At 50.2% G+C, this 16,601-nt stretch overlaps 1 protein-coding gene across 2 annotated transcripts; it reads right to left on the bottom strand.

Moving 5' to 3' along the window:
• Positions 1 to 1,482: 1,482 nt before the first annotated feature.
• Positions 1,483 to 11,891, bottom strand: LOC123085692 (protein REDUCED WALL ACETYLATION 4). 2 transcript variants are annotated; one of them, XM_044507377.1, is made up of 15 exons: positions 11,641 to 11,891; positions 10,535 to 10,626; positions 10,144 to 10,278; positions 9,992 to 10,048; positions 9,840 to 9,912; positions 9,358 to 9,516; positions 3,438 to 3,587; positions 3,107 to 3,362; positions 2,899 to 3,014; positions 2,678 to 2,764; positions 2,510 to 2,598; positions 2,362 to 2,424; positions 2,200 to 2,256; positions 1,990 to 2,086; positions 1,483 to 1,908 (listed from the first exon to the last, which is right to left on the bottom strand). In XM_044507377.1, the coding sequence occupies exons 1-15, from the start codon at positions 11,707 to 11,709 to the stop codon at positions 1,753 to 1,755; spliced, it is 1,656 nt and encodes a 551-aa protein (XP_044363312.1). In that variant the 5' UTR covers positions 11,710 to 11,891; the 3' UTR covers positions 1,483 to 1,752. The 2 variants fall into 2 exon arrangements, with proteins under 2 accessions (XP_044363312.1, XP_044363311.1); XM_044507376.1 differs by having other exon boundaries at positions 10,144 to 10,281.
• Between the last annotated feature and the right edge of the window lie 4,710 nt (positions 11,892 to 16,601).

Below are 16,601 nucleotides of genomic sequence, written 5' to 3' on the forward strand. Positions count from 1 at the left end.
TATTTTTGTGAACCTTTGGTTCTCAAATTTAAATTCTTCTATATCGAATGGGTAGCTACAACAACAAAAAAAAAATTGGTTCATTGCCCTGCTGCGTGTACAACGCGTGTGTGGCGTTGGCAAAGTTCTTAATCAATTTGAGCACCTTGGCGGCTCAGCTCCGCCGTCAAGGCGACGTGCTCCACGGCGACATGGAGACATCAACGCCATCGTCAGCTTAAGCAAGTCGCGCAAAGAATCGACATAGCTGCCGTTGGTACTTGGCCAAGTGGCCCAGGGCCACACCAGGCTGACTTCATACACGGAGGGCTACAGTTGCGCTGGTGACCGGAGAAGCTCGACTCTCTTCGTCTTTATTTCTGTTTTTAATAATTTTAGTTTAGAACTATGTCTGTCAGTTGAATTGTGATGCTCTTTTGATCTATGTTTGGATTATGTGGCTTTCTTTGTACGGTTATGTCCATTTCTATGTCCGTTTGCTCCACATTCATCATAGCCTCGTGTGTGGTGCCATCGAACATGGGAGGCATTCCACCGAACAGTGACTGCGCACCTACAGGGAAGCAGCTCCCCTGACGTACGTTACATGCCGTTGGGGACACTAGTATGTGGGGCTGATTCACAGCGAGCCCACCTGTCAATCGCCGAACGGCACCCTGCCGCATGGCAGAGGATCCGCGTCCCACCTACAGATGAGGGCTCGTGGATGGAAACCACGAGCAGACGGTCGAGGATAGCTGGAGGAGGTGACTGAGTGCTACATGACTGTTGTGTGTCAGGCTGACTGTGTAGATGGTCGACGTGATAGTAGGGCGGCTTGTATTGGGAGGGGGCTTTGTGAATTTGTGATTGTTCGGGCGGCACCGACACCTTCTTTGTAGGACAAGCTTCGACTGCCAGTGCCTTCATCTCCCTCGCCTTCACGGTCTGGCCTTGCCACTCCGCGGACACGGCCACGCACATGACCATCTCCGGCTTGAAGGAACCATGAACCCCCCGAACGAATCCCGTCGATCCATCACGTCGGCGACAAAACAAGCAATGAAAGACCGGGTGGGGCGCCTGCTATCGGGACAGAGAGGGCAGGCTTTCACACAGGAATAGTGGAGCAGAATGTCCAAATTTGCGCACTCCGCCATGGTTTTGGGTAGGCTAGGGTTTCAGTTAACACAGGAATACTGGAGCAGAGTATCCAAATGTGCACACTCCGCCATGGTTTTGGGTGGGCCAGGGTGTCAAGCCCGAACTCCCATAGGCCTCCCCTGATTTGTTGTCAGTTTGTAGGATTTTAAACGTCTGGTGGACGGAATTGGTAAGCTATGTTGGATGGCTAAAAGTGTCAGGACCGTCCAATCCAGACATTTTCAAGCAATTTGATGATCCACGTTGGAGTTGCCCAAGTGCTCGCTCTGGTATGCATTTCAACAGCTATACTAGTACTTTTTTTTGGTGATAAATTCTTGTATTACTCAACCACAAGAATTACAATCACGACCGACAATGTCAAGGACGTGTGTGTACATATGTGTACGTATGTGTACCCTTATCATATTCCCACTTGGGGCACATTGTACATTTTACACTCTTCAAGACTAAACTTTTGCACGCCGACTCAAGTCCAAGGTGAAAGAGAGGCAGTTTATGCGATGTGCATCATGCTTCGCCTGTTGACATTTATCTCACCGACAATCAAACTAGCTTTGTTGACACCGTAGACTATAACTAGAACTAACAAACTAATGGCTAGATTTGCTAGTATCCTGCTATGCCAACTAAGGCAAATGATACAGAGTAGAGTGCAACTGAAATGGCAATCCCTGTGACAAAATTGTATGAGAGGCGCTTGTTATCACGAGGTACAAATGCTATCTTCAAAGCATTAGTCAGTTCGAAGAGCCTATGGGAAACCTGCAGAAACACATGCTGGCATAAGCAAGTCGCTTTACGGACTAAATTCTTCAATGTCATACATGGGGAAAGTGCACATACCGCAACATATAGCGCAGTAGTGAGCATGAAGTTAAGTAGTGGGTAATCTGGGATTATTGTCAATAGCCACTTGGGTTGCCCATTGGGCACCTTTGATCTTCAAGAGTCATCAAAGCAAACAAAATAAGTTTCATTCATTTAAAATCTGAAGGCAATTATCCAGTGGCACAAATGGCAGAACCTATAAAGTACCGAAACTGCATATGGTACCTGAGCCAGATATGGAACTGAGATATATATGTTTCTAGTGTAATCTTTCCAAGCCAGCTAGAACAAACAAATCAACAAGCATGTGTTAGTCGCATATTCATAGATCATTAGCATTACATTTAGTCATAACGATATAACTTGCTCTGTTAACACAAAACTTACGCAAATAGCGTTAGAGAGCATGCCCGGAATTCTTGAGTGAAGTTGCGCAGGCAGATGTAAACACTTTTGAATGCAACACACATGGATCAATCAGATTTAACAGTATACAGATGGATTTATACTCGACACAAACAGGAAAGATACATACGTTATGGGAATCCAGGATGTGTAGGGATGGTATTTATTGTAGGTAATCTTGTCCAGCTTATAGATGTACTCATACCACAAATACCCAGCCTGTGTTCACCAGAAAGCCAGCAGATCGTATCAAAATATATCTATGACAGACAATTTGCTGTAGATGTTTGATAATTACCGTTAAAGAAACTGTAACTGTAGAGGCCTTAATATAGAGTTTCGTTCTTGTTTCAGCTTCTTCAAGCTTTTCCATCCACTTCTCAACCTATGACATGGAGATGTCAAACACATTTCACCCGCTCTTTTGATAATTTTGATGAAATTGAAACTATCTTTGGATTTAAAAAAACATATCAGTTATGCCAGCATACTGCATAAAACAAGTTGTACGGAACATACCGTTGGATGGTAATAGGCATATATCATCCCCACAATCCATATGTAGCGATCCAGTCCAGATCGGAAGTGCCACTCATGCAACCTGGGGAGATCTGGTTTAGAAGGATCATCATAACCTGCACACAAGACGAATAACATTGCTAAGTTTCATTGAAGAAAAAAAATGCAGACTAGCAAACTCACTAACTGTTACTGAAGGAAAACTGACCTAGAAGAAAAGTGAATGGGCTCCAGACTATCTCAAAGACGCCTGGGATTTCCCATACCAAGATAACTACCAAGAAGCACCCAACAAATTTTATAGCAATCACTGATGTAATCTCATTATACTTGTTTAGAATTCCAAGAGCACCATACACCATGAGGGTGAAAAGAGTGTGCATAGGGCAAATATAATATAGTGTGTAATCATTATTTAGGACAATGCAACAGAATGCCACAAAGAAATTGAGGCGCCACATCATCTGTTGAAGGTGCAGCCATGTTAGTAAATTTCTGCGGATGAAAAGAAAGAACAATTGGACTAATTAAGAATGGACCTGAGCAAATCGTCCCAGACTGAAATCCTTCCGCACATAATAATAGGAGAAGTTACCAAATCCAGTCATCCAGACATATGCAGCAATGAACACACGAATTGCATTGTAGATCTCTTTAGCATTGAAGTAGTGGTACATCAAGAATAGCACCTGGAAACAAACAAAGCAATGCTGAGAAGTGGTGCTCTGCTGGCAGAGAGATCAAAACCTTTGAGGTTGCAAATGGATGCCCTTGGTAAATCAGCTTATTTACAACTAACATGTTACAAATGAAGGTGAAGGAGGTAAGCAAGTAAGCACTGCAGGATGACAGTTTCATTCTTGTTATGACCGGTTTGGTCTATACCAGGAAGAGGCCCACCGGGCATTAGTATTAGGGGCTTGGCCCACAAGTTATCTTAGGCAAGTTATCTTAGGCTAAAGTTATAAATACTAGTTGTAAGACACCGTTTGAGATTAAGCAATAAAGATATCATAATCTTCTGTTGCCCGGCTCCCCAAGGAGCCGGAACCCTAGCCGCCGCCGCACCCAACCCTAGCCGCGACGGCGCCCACTCCAGCCCTCGTCCCCCTCCTCCTTGTTCGGCCTGGTAGGAACCCTAGTCCTACCAATTTGGTATCCAGAGACACCAGACCGATCATGTCGCTTCCTCCATCACCGCCGCCGCTGCCAAACACCACCGCCCCACCTACGCTGCCGCCAGCCCCGTCCGCGCCGATGCCGGCGATCACGTCCGGGACCGCCACCCCGCCAGCGCCGACCACCACCGCGGCGGAGCCGCCCCCCATCCTCTCGCCCGAGGAGGTGTCGGGAACCCTTCGGGAGCTCGTCCAGGCGGTCCAGGGCATCAGCCTCTATCTCGCCGGGAACCAGCCCCCGCCGCCTACGGGCCGCCGCTGCTCCAGTGGCCCGCCCCGGCCTTCCAGTCGCCCTACGGAGGGGCGCCCCCGCCGCCGCTGCTGCTGCAGCACTACCCGTCCACGGGGACCCCTTGGCCAGCGTGGCCGGCCACCACCGCACCGCTGGGGGGCCCTTCCCAGCAGTTTCTACAGGCGCCCCCGCCGGCCACCTCGACGCTGGCTGCGGCGCCGCAGCACCACCAGGCGCCGCCACCGTCGACAGCACCACCACCCGCGCCCAGGCCCACTGGTCAGCCGCTGCACTAGGTGCAGTTTCCGCCATCGCCATCGCCAATTCCCGCGTGGGTGGCCGGCTCGTCGCCGGGCCCGGTGTATACCACGGCGCCGGAACACCCGACGCCCTCCCTTCGGTTTGACCGTCCCTCCGGCTCGGCGAACTACGGCCCGGAGATCCCCGACCCGTCACACGCGTTGCCGCCAACTGCAGCAGCCCCCGGGCACGGCAGTCCGACACCCCCTCGATTCGCCAAACTGGACTTCGCCACTTACGAGGGCACGGAGGACCCTCTCAACTGGCTCAATCAGTGCGAGCAGCGGACGCTCGCTTCGGACCATACTTGGCTCGCGTCCTATCATCTCCGAGGCGTGGCGCAGACCTGGTACTACGCCCTCGAGCAGGACGAGGGCAGCATGCCACCATGGGAACGCTTCCGGGAGCTCTGTCTCCTCCGGTTCGGGCCTCCTATCCGCGGGAGCCGACTGGCGGCCCTCGGCCGCTTACCTTTCACATCCACGGTGCAGGACTACGCCGACCGCTTCCAGGCCCTGGCGTGCCACGCGCCGAACGACTCCGGGATTCAGCGGGCCGAGTTACTTGTGGGCGGTCTGCCGGACCATATTCGCGTGGACGTCGAGCTCCGGGATCCCCCCGACCTCCAGACGGCCATGTACTACGCCCGGGCTTTCGAGCAGCGGGCCCAGGCACTGCAGCAACCGTCCGGACGGGGCGGCCGCCAGCCCGGTTGACCAGCGCCGACTCCTCCAGCACCGGGCCGGCCTCCTCCAGCCGCGACGGCCGCACCCCCGGCCACCACACGGACCTTCCGTCGGTTGTCACCGGCCGAGCAGCAGGAGCGTCGCCGTCAGGGCCTCTGCTTCAACTGCGATGAGCCCTACACGCCGACCCATGTCTGCCCCCGCCTATTTTACTTGGAGACGGTCGACTACACCGAGGCGGACGACTCGACCGACGCACCACCACCACCCGAGGCGGCCGCGGACACACCCGCGGATTCCACGGCGACGGCGTGCGTCGTCTCCCTCCACGCCCTCGCCGGCATCCGTGGCGAGCGGACCATGCTGCTGCCGGTGACGATCCATGGCGAGCGGCTGGTGGCCCTGCTGGATACTGGCTCCACCCATAACTTCCTGCCCGAGGCGACCATGCGTCGGCTAGCCCTTCCGACGACGGGCGGGGAGCGCCTGCGGATCACAGTGGCGAACGGCGATCGCCTCCGGTGTCATGGGCTCGCCTGCGGATCACGGTGGCGAACGGCGATCGCCTCCGGTGTCATGGGCTCGCCCGCGACGTTCCCATCTCCATCGGTGGCGAACACTTCACCATTACCTGTGCAGGGATCGACCTCGGCTGCTTTGACTTCATCCTCAGGGTGGATTTTCTCCGAACCCTCGGTCCCATCCTGTGGGACTTCGACGCGCTCACGATGACGTTCTGGCGGCTGGGCCGCCGCATCCGGTGGGACGGCCTTGGAGGCGCTGCGCCGGCCGTGCCACACCTCCAGCTGGTCACCGCGTCCTCGGAGGCCGAGCAACCCCTGCTGGATTCCCTTCTGCAGCAGCACGGCGACCTCTTCGACGAGCCACGGGGTCTTCCGCCCGCCCGGGTGTACGACCATCATATTCACCTCATGCCGGGCACCACTCCCATGGCGGTTCGGCCCTACCGCTACCCTCAGCTGCAAAAGGATGAGTTGGAGCGACAGTGTGCCCTTATGCTCGCCGCGGGCATCATTCGGATCTCCACGTCACCCTTCACCGCACCGGTGCTTCTTGTCCGCAAGTCGGACAACACGTGGCGTTTCTGCATCGACTACCGCGCCCTGAACGCGCTCACGCTCAAGGACAAGTTCCCTATACCGGTGGTCGACGAGCTCTTGGATGAGCTCCATGGGGCGCGCTTCTTCACCAAGCTCGATCTCCGGTCGGGCTATCATCAGGTGCGTATGCATCCAGACGACATCGCCAAGACAGCGTTTCGCACCCACCATGGCCACTTCGAGTTCTTGGTGATGCCCTTCGGCCTCGCCAACGCCTCAGCGACTTTCCAGGCCCTGATGAACGACGTCCTCCGACCCTACTTACGGCGGTTTGTGCTTGTTTTCTTTGATGACATTCTTATCTACAGCGCCACCTGGGTCGAGCACCTCCAGCACGTCGCCATCGTCTTCAACGAGCTTCGGGCGCACCACCTCCACCTTAAGCGCTCGAAGTGCTCGTTCGTGACACCTACCGTCGCCTACCTCGGCCATGTCATCTCGGCCGACGGGGTGGCTATGGACGCCGACAAGGTGGCGGCCGTCTCCGCATGGCCGACGCCTCACTCGCTGCGGGCTCTCCGTGGGTTCCTCGGCCTCGCCGGCTACTACCGGAAATTTATCCGGGAGTTCGGGCTCATCGCGGCGGCCCCCACGCGGTTGCTTCGCCGCGACGCTTTCGCCTGGGACGACGAGGCGATGACGGCGTTCGAGGCCCTCAAGGGGCCCCTCACGACGGGCCCCGTCCTCCAGATGCCCGACTTCGACCGCCCGTTCGTGGTGGACTGTGACGCCTCGGGCGCCGGTTTCGGTGTCGTGCTTCATCAGGGCGATGGGCCCCTCGCCTTCTTCAGCCGGCCTTTCGCTCCGTGCCATCTTAAGCAGGCGGCATACGAGCGGGAGCTCATTGGCCTTGTACAAGCCGTTCGTCATTGGCGGCCGTACTTGTGGGGACGGTCCTTCCGCATTCGCACGGACCACTACAGCCTGAAGTTCTTGCTGGACCAACGGCTGTCGACCGTGCCACAGCACCAGTGGATCAGCAAGCTCTTCGGCTTCGACTTCTCCGTCGAGTATCGGCCGGGCCGCCTTAACACCGTGGCCGACGTGCTGTCCCGTCGCGACTCCGACCTCGCTCCCTCCGCCGGGGCGGTCCTGTGCATCCGCTCCGGGCCGACGTTCGGTCTCTTCGCCGACATTCGCCGCGCAACTGCGACGGCCAACGACGCCGTCCTTCTTCAGCAGCAGCTCACGGCCGGCGACCTGGAGGAGCCTTGGCGCTTCTCTGACGGACTGCTTCTCCATGGGCGCCGGATCTTTGTTCCGGCGCATGATGATCTCCGTCACCAGGTGTTACAGCTCGCCCACTCGGCGGGTCATGAGGGTGTGCAGAAAACCCTCCATCGTCTTCACGCCGACTTCTACATCCCTGGCGATCGCGCCCTGGTCCGCAACTGGGTTTGGTCTTGTCAGACATGCCAGCGCAACAAGACGGAGACCCTGAGACCGGCTGGGTTACTTCAGCCCTTGGAGGTGCCGTCTCAGGTCTGGGCGAATATATCCATGGACTTCATCGAGGGCCTTCCCAAGGTGGGCGGCAAGTCGGTCATCCTCACGATGGTCGACCTCTTCTCCAAGTACGCCCACTTCATCGCGCTCGGCCATCCGTACACGGCGGCGTCCGTGGCCCGGGCCTTCTTCGACGGCATTGTCCGCCTACACGGGTTCCCTGCTTCGATCGTCAGTGATCGGGACCCAGTGTTCACGGGCCATGTCTGGCGCGACCTCTTCAGGATGGCGGGTGTCCAGCTCCGCCTGAGTACGGCGTTCCATCCTCAGACGGACGGTCAGTCCGAGGTGGTTAACAAGGTCATTGCCATGTATTTGCGTTGTGTGACAGGTGATCGGCCTCGCGCTTGGGTGGACCGGCTCTCTTGGGCGGAGTACTGCTACAACACCTCCTATCACTCCGCCCTGCGCGCTACGCCGTTTGAGGTGGTCTATGGTCGACCACCCCCGCCTATACTACCGGTGGACCCGGAGACGGCTCGGACGGAGGTTGCGGGTGACCTTATCCGCACCCGTGACGAGATGCTTGTTGAGGTCCGTCAGCGTCTCCTTCAGGCCCAACAGCTGGCCAAGCACTACTACGACGATCATCATCGCGAAGCGGAGTTCGCGGTGGGTGACTGGGTGTGGCTGCGTCTTCTCCACCGCTCTACGCAGTCACTTGACCCGCGCGCGAAGCGCAAGCTCGGCCCTCGCTACGCCGGGCCCTTCCCTATCTTGGAGCGCATTGGTAAGGTGGCCTATCGTCTTCAGCTTCCAGCCCGCGCTCGCATCCACGACGTCTTCCATGTGGGGCTGCTCAAGCCTTTCCATGGCGAGCCACCGGCGGCTCCTCCGGCGCTTCCTCCAACCGTCGATGGTCACATTCTTCCAGAGCCCGCAAAGGTGTTGCAGGCACAGCTCCGTCGTGGCGTGTGGTTCGTCCTCGTTCAGTGGGCGGGCCTTCCGGAGGAGGAGGCTACTTGGGAGCAGCGTGAGGAATTCCGCCAACACTATCCGGACTTTTAGCTCGAGGACGAGTTGTTTGCGCAGGCGGGGAGAGATGTTATGACCGGTTTGGTCTATACCAGGAAGAGGCCCACCGGGCATTAGTATTAGGGGCTTGGCCCACAAGTTATCTTAGGATAAAGTTATAAATACTAGTTGTAAGACACCGTTTGAGATTAAGCAATAAAGATATCATAATCTTCTGTTGCCCGGCTCCCCAAGGAGCCGGAACCCTAGCCGCCGCCGCACCCAACCCTAGCCGCGACGGCGCCCGCTCGCCGGCGCGCCCGCTCCAGCCCTCGTCCCCCTCCTCCTTGTCCATATAACCTACGCCGAAGGCCTGGTAGGAACCCTAGTCCTACCAAATGCATTAATATTCATGCATGATTGGCGGGTAGTAGAATAAAAGCCAGACAAAATGCTATAAGGAAGATGAACTATGAAAATACCTGCATCCAACCCTTCCATTCCTCCGTCTGATGCCTATTCAAATATAGTACAGATTTTCCAGTGAATGTGGACTTATCTTGGTGGACCTTGAAGGAAGTAACAGCTGCTACGATGATAAGAAGAAAATAGAGGAAAAGGAAGAGATCTCGGCTGTAATTCTGTAGATACACACAAAAAAAAGTTATCCAATTGAAAATAGCATATTGCGCACACACCTTCTATGCAGCTTCTAGTATTTTGCATTAATTTGAATAAGGCAGAAAAGCTGACATGTTCTAAGAATCTGATTTTGACCAGTATGTTACATAGGGACATCAAAATTTAGCATAAGATTCTACAGAAAAACAACATACTAAAGCATCAGCAGACCTAGAATCTGAAAGCTATTTACAATAGATAATAATGCCATATAACTATACATTCAGATGGTGTTTAAATGCGGGCATACATTTCAAGTAAGTAAGTATCAGCATAATAGTACCTTTTCAGACTCTCCGAATATATTTGTGCGGTCACATATGTAAAAATAAAGTAGATGGCCTCCAAGCTCGGATCTGATAGACCAATGGCAAGCGGTCAGCAGAATAATGCAACTGGACAAGTATCAACGAATACAGAATGCAAGTAGATTACGTTGCCCTCAGTGTCAATCGATGCTCCAGAAGAAGTGTCTCGTCCATACAGAAAAGTCTGTGGAACCAACTAAGTTAGTGCATTTGAATCTTGATATCTTAACAATCATTTATTAATTATTATGCCATCGAGAATTATAGTTCACAAGCAACCTGAGCATCTGTGATGTGAAAGAAGCATAAACTGGCTTTGCACCAGCTACTGGACCACCCTCCTCCAGTAACATTGTTTGATCCTCTCCTTTGTTTGAGCTACTATCCATGTCTGATAAATTGATGTCCGAGTGTCTACTGACAAAGAGAAGGAAGCATTACTTCGGATAAGAGTCCTTCTAGAAAGTATTGTTTCATTAAACAACATGTAATGGTGACAATACTCATTTCAAGATGGAAGAACAAAATAGATCAACCCCAAAAAGTAAGATACATTGAGCTATGGACCTATGGTACTTTCAGCATAGGCAGAGATTTCTGTTCAGAGACAATATTCAAAGGGGAGATACAACTTAGCAGCATTCCCATGATCAAAATAGAATTTACTCACGTTTTAAGTGAAGCAGCATTCTTCCTATGAAAGAGAACCTCAGCATACACCCAGGCCGCAAGAACCCAAAGAAATCCCAGAAAAGCAGAAAGCTGGGAAAAGTACAAAGCAAGTTCTGTCAGTACCAATGATCAATGTCCCAGAAATAAATAAATTATAGTCTCTGTAATAAACAAATCAACTTCATGGGGGGATAATAGCATCACTATGCATACTTAGTTAGGGGAGGTTACAAAAAGCCTTCTAGACGCGCTGTTTAAACTTCAGCCCTTCTGCCCTTGTACTATTGCAATCCACAATACTCTGCAGTTTTGCATACTAAATAATTGGCCCGCTGAACCTCACACCGGTTACTAAACTCAAGGATCGATCATGTATAGTAAAACAAGCACATCAACATTCAATTCAATAGGCTGAATGGCCAAACCTATAAAGTGGGTTAGCACACACTCACTGAATCACTAGTATGAGCATATATTCCCCAATAATACAACAGAGAAATTCATGTGTTGGAACATCTGGTGTCTCCAGATCTACAGCCCTCATTCACCAATGTGTTGGAACAGCTAAAAAAATCCACCCCAGATTAGATACTACCATTCCAAAACACCCACCAGTAATCTGTGCATAGACCCCCACCACACACACACACACACACAAAGAAACTAGCCATGGTTTTCAATCCTGAATGAGGTTAACTGGTTCCCCTCCAATCAGAATAGCACTAAATCCTAACCAACAAGCAATACTTGCACATTGACAACAATAACCAACGAAGCGCGAGCGCAACAGAACCAGCAACCATGTCACTGACCAATCTAGGAATCCCTCAAATAAGAAAAGGCACCACTGAATCCCGTTAGGAAATTTCACAACCATGCCATCTCCAGCGTTTCCTTTCAACCACCTAAAACAGAAAGCGCGCCCCGCAGTTCTGCACTAGCTTGCCCGCTCACCCCCCCCCCCCCCCCCCCCCTCCTAAAATCCCCGCCGCCACCACTCCAGCCCCGCGTCAATCGCGTACAAGCTCCAGGAAGCACCCAAGGAATCCGCACGGAGCAGCAATGCCGCGCTGACGCCCGATCGAGGGGCGATTTAGGGCTCACCTGGCCGGGCGTGAAGGAGGTCGAGGCCGCCATGGCGAGCCCACCCGCGGACGCGAGCGCCTCCGCCATTTCTACAGCATCCGCCAAGCTTTGGCGCTGGGATCCAAACGCGAATCGGAGGAGGAGGGGCGAAAATTAGGTAACCGAGAGAAAATAAGCGCGGGTATGTGTGAGAGCGAAAGGGCCTCTCCGGTTTACGACGGATGACGAGTCGCGCAGACACTGCATGTGGGGCCACCAGCGATGGACAACGCGGCCCACAGTCCGTGCGATTTGCAAGTGACGGTCTACCTAAAAGAGTTAGGTTAGATTTAGCCAGTTAGGTTGGAAAGATTTATCGTCTTCTTTTTTCGGCTACTGGAAAATTAACTTCCAAGGTACTCTCTCCGTTCTATATTACTCGTCGTAGAAATGGATGTATCTAGAACTAAAATACATCTAGATACATCAATACCTGCGACAAGTAATTTGAAACGAAGGAAGTACATAGGATAAGGCGTATAATTTTTGTCTAAAGTGATTTTTTTTCCAAGGCGAAAGGAGTTTTATTCCAAATTAAGAGAGTTACAGTCAAAAGCCAGATGGTCCTCGATACATAGCGGTGCCGTGGTACACTCGATACGACTATAATTTGTCAGACGATCGGCAACTCTATTATGATCTTTAGTCAACTCCTAGGGAATAAACTCTATGTCACACATCAACACCTTAATTTCAGCAACAAGATGACCATATGCCGAACGAACTAGTCTATCCCCTGATAAACAGGATAAAGCCTCACTTGAGTCAGATTGGACAATGACTAGAAGACTGGAATGTTGTATAGCAAACGTCATTCCTTGCATAACTGCATGTATCTCCACTTCTAGTGCTCCGTAACAATTGAAAATAAACCCATGTGTTGCAAAAATAGCTGAACCATCATGTCGTCGAAGAATCATCCCTGCCGCTCTTGCGTCGGATTCCACTGAAAAAGATCCATCCACTGAAAGTGCAACATAATCAGTGGTCGGGGTGGCCAAGGCTAAGAAACATGAGTAATCCTCACTTATGGTACGGTCGAGTCATAATCAACATTTTACCCTTGATAATCCCTGATGTACTATACTTGCACGTATCTTCAATGGACTTATATAACTGTCCAAATAATCCACCATAATGGTCATCGGGGGAACCTTTTTTACCATGAGTAACAACATTTCATAATTGCCAAATACGCCTAATAAGCATAAGAACTTTATCGAGTTCAGCTTCATTGTAATTAAGCAACCATTCCTTGCCACTATTAATAAGGAGCCGGTCTGGTGGAAGCGACCAGACTTGTCTCATGGCCTCATACGTGCATGGTAGCTGTCCTCGTCAACAATGCCGCAAAGTGGACACGTCCCATGCGTCTTCAGATGCCGGTATTGCATGCAAGCAACAGTAGCTAGTGCTCCAATCGCCGCACGCCATGTCGTATGTTTCGTACGCAGAGGCACAGAGGAGCGCCATATCAGACTCCACATAGAACGGCTCCCGTCGGGGTTAGCGCTGGACGCCCCGCCAGCGAACCGCTCATCGTGATCAATCGTCGCTAAGTGGTACACACTTCTCACATAGAATCGGCCATGCTTCTCCGGATGCCATGCGAAGAAATCATGAAGTTGTCTTGGTGAGGTACGTATTTTCAGAATTTCGTGTATGTCCATCCGCCAAAAGTGGTCATTCAAACTGAAAGCGCAACTCCCAAAGGGGTGGGGGTGAATGGAAGATTTTTAAAAATTTGTCAAACTCTGATGAATTTGATGAAGATCAGAGTAAAGAAATAGAAACACGGAGAAAACTAAGTCATCACAAAATCAGAGTACATGCAACAGGATACGTAATAGTGAAGAACTTGCAATCAGACTAACATACACACATGAAGAACATGAACTGAGGAAATAGATGATAGCAAGATGAAATACTTCAATTCAAATTCGTCAAAAGGATGGATCACAAATTCTTCAGCAGCGGGATAAAGTAAGAGATGGGTTGAGGAATTTGAAACTAGATTGGCTAGGTGAAGACAATAATTTGGTAAATCAATTCCAGTTGCCTAACCATCTGGAGGAATAATAGTCTTCAAAGATGAAATACGTCGGATCACACAGATCAATTTCTTTAATGATGCTCAATCACTTTGGCTCTGGGTTCTTCCTCTCACTTAGGATTCTCTCAAAATCGTCGGAGGATGCATTGCTCTCTTATGAAAAGTGCCAAGTTCTCTTGGAGCAGCCAACCAACAAGTGGTTGTGGGGGCCGCTATTTTATAGCCAGGGGCAACCTGACATGAATGTCATAAATGCCCTTCTCTGATTCGACCGTTGTCAGGATAAGGATCCACTTGACAGCTGGCCCGCGACACATCAACGGTCAGAATTTGAACTCTCAAATTCGTCGGGGCATTCAATTTTCTCACAATAGGCAGATCGCACTGGCTAACTCCTAACTCCTCAGCCAGACCAAATTCGTCAGCGACCAGATGAACTTCGTCATTGTCGCTAGCAAATGAGTCGGTTGTACTGGATTTCCAAAGGCTTCACTCGAACCGGCTTGTGTGTATAGGTTTGAGTAAGTCTGAGTAAGCTTGAGCATCACTTTGGAAATGTGAAAAATGTTTCACCTAGATCCCCTTTAATAGTACGGTTTTTCCTATGACTCAAATAAGAAGAAAAGAACTATGAAAACAAAAGTCTTCAAACTTCAAAGTCTTTACATCAATTTCTTCAAAGGTCGTATCAATTTTATCATCAAATTCTTCACTTGAAGAAATCCATTTTTAGGGGTCATCTTCCATGTGTTAAACCAAATCTTCAGGGACTATATTGCATGTGTATACTCGCAAACTCATTAGTTCATCAACCTATTTGTTTTGAATACTCCAAAACCACTAAGGGGGCACTTGATGCACTTACAATCTTCCCCCTTTTGGTGATTGATAACAAATTGGTTAGGTTTCAACGGGAGTAAACATATTGAAGTGTAAGTATTGAGTTTGAAGAAATTGGTTACAAGATATTGAGGAACCCCCCTAAAGATGTGCATATTAAGGAATTTGTTTTGGATTGCAAATGCACATGGCAGGTCGAAATTGGGAGATCTCCCCCTATATATTGGAATCCAATCATGCATGATCATGAGATATATATTGAAGAATATGAATGCATGATGAAAATTGGTGTCTAACGAAATTGTGCATCCATGAGCAGATATATTTAAGGATAGAGCATGCATGCGAATCAGGTATAGCAAAAGAGTCAGACAACCAATAGTTATTAAGTTACAACTCATCAAAGAGCAAATCCAAATAAGTTCAAGAGTTGCAACTTAAGCAAAAACAACCCATACAACGACCCGCTTGAAGACTAACTCAAATTTCTCTCCCTTTGTCATCAAATGACCAAAAGGAAAGAAAGTTGAGGACTAATGCCCTTGAAGAATATCATGAAGAAGTCGAGGGAGCGCCATCTGTCATGGATTTGTCACAGCAGATGTCCTTAGTGTCAGGAGTTAGTCGCAAGGCCAACGCATCTATGTGGTAGCTTGAGAGGGGTTGAGTGGGACGAGAGATGATGTCTACTACACAACCTTCTTCTTGTAGACGATGTTGGGCCTCCAAGTGCAGATGTTTGTAGGACAGTAGCAAATTTTCCTCAAGTGGATGACCTAAGGTTTATCAATCCGTGGGAGGCGTAGGATGAAGATGGTCTCTCTCAAACAACCCTGCAACCAAATAACAAAGAGTCTCTTGTGTCCCCAACACACCCAATACAATGGTAAATTGTATAGGTGCATTAGTTTGGCGAAGAGATGGTGATACAAGTGCAATATGGATGGTAGATATAGGTTTTTGTAATCTGAAAATATAAAAACAGCAAGGTAACTAATGATAAAAGTGAGCACAAACGGTATTGCAATGCGTTGAAACAAGGCCTAGGGTTCATACTTTCACTAGTGCAAGTCCTCTCAACAATAATAACATAATTGGATCATATAACTATCCCTCAACATGCAACAAAGAGTCACTCCAAAGTCACTAATAGCAGAGAACAAACGAAGAGATTATGGTAGGGTACCAAACCACCTCAAAGTTATCCTTTCTGATCAATCTATCATAGAGTTCGTACTAGAATAACACCTTAAGACACAAATCAACCAAAACCCTAATGTCACCTAGATACTCCAATGTCACCTCAAGTATCCGTGGGTATGATTATACGATATGCATCACACAATCTCAGATTCATCTATTCAACCAACACAAAGAACTTCAAAGGGTGCCCCAAAGATTCTATCGGAGAGTTGAGACGAAAACGTGTGCCAACCCCTATGCATAAGTTCACGAGGTAACGGAACTCGCAAGTTGATCACCAAAACATACATCAAGTGGATCACATGATATCCCATTGTCACCACACATAAGCACGTGCAAGACATACATCAAGTGTTCTCAAATCCTTAAAGACTCAATCCGATAAGATAACTTCAATGGGAAAACTCCATCCATTACAAGAGAGTAGAGCGGGAGAAACATCATAAGATCCAACTATAATAGCAAAGCTCGCGATACATCAAGATCATGCCAACTCAAGAACACGAGAGAGAGAGAGAGAGAGAGATCAAACACATAGCTACTAGTACATACCCTCAGCCCGAGGGTGGACTACTCCCTCCTCGTCATGGAGAGCGCCAGGATGATGAAGATGGCCACCGGAGAGGGATTCCCCCCTCCGGTAGGGTGGGGGCGCGCCCAGGGGGGCAGGCGTGCCTCCCTGCCTCGTGGCCACCTCGAAGCTTCTCTGACGTCTACTCCAAGTCTCCTGGATTGCTTCCATTCCAAAAATAACTCTCCCGAAGGTTTCATTCCGTTTGGACTCCATTTGATATTCCTTTTCTTCGAAACACTGAAATAGGCAAGAAAACAAGAATTTGGGCTG

Source organism: Triticum aestivum, chromosome 4A (assembly GCF_018294505.1).
Source record: "Triticum aestivum cultivar Chinese Spring chromosome 4A, IWGSC CS RefSeq v2.1, whole genome shotgun sequence".
Classification (NCBI taxonomy): Eukaryota; Viridiplantae; Streptophyta; class Magnoliopsida; order Poales; family Poaceae; genus Triticum; species Triticum aestivum.

Excerpts from the sequence above, each read along its gene's own strand:
- LOC123085692 (XM_044507376.1), bottom strand. The coding sequence starts at position 11,709 with ATGGCGGAGGCGCTCGCGTCCGCGGGTGGGCTCGCCATGGCGGCCTCG. Across the intron at positions 9,517-9,839 it reads TATTCGGAGAGTCTGAAAAG|AATTACAGCCGAGATCTCTT; the intron begins GTACTATTATGC and ends GTGTATCTACAG. Across the intron at positions 2,257-2,361 it reads TGCTCTCTAACGCTATTTGC|CTGGCTTGGAAAGATTACAC; the intron begins GTAAGTTTTGTG and ends TGTTTGTTCTAG.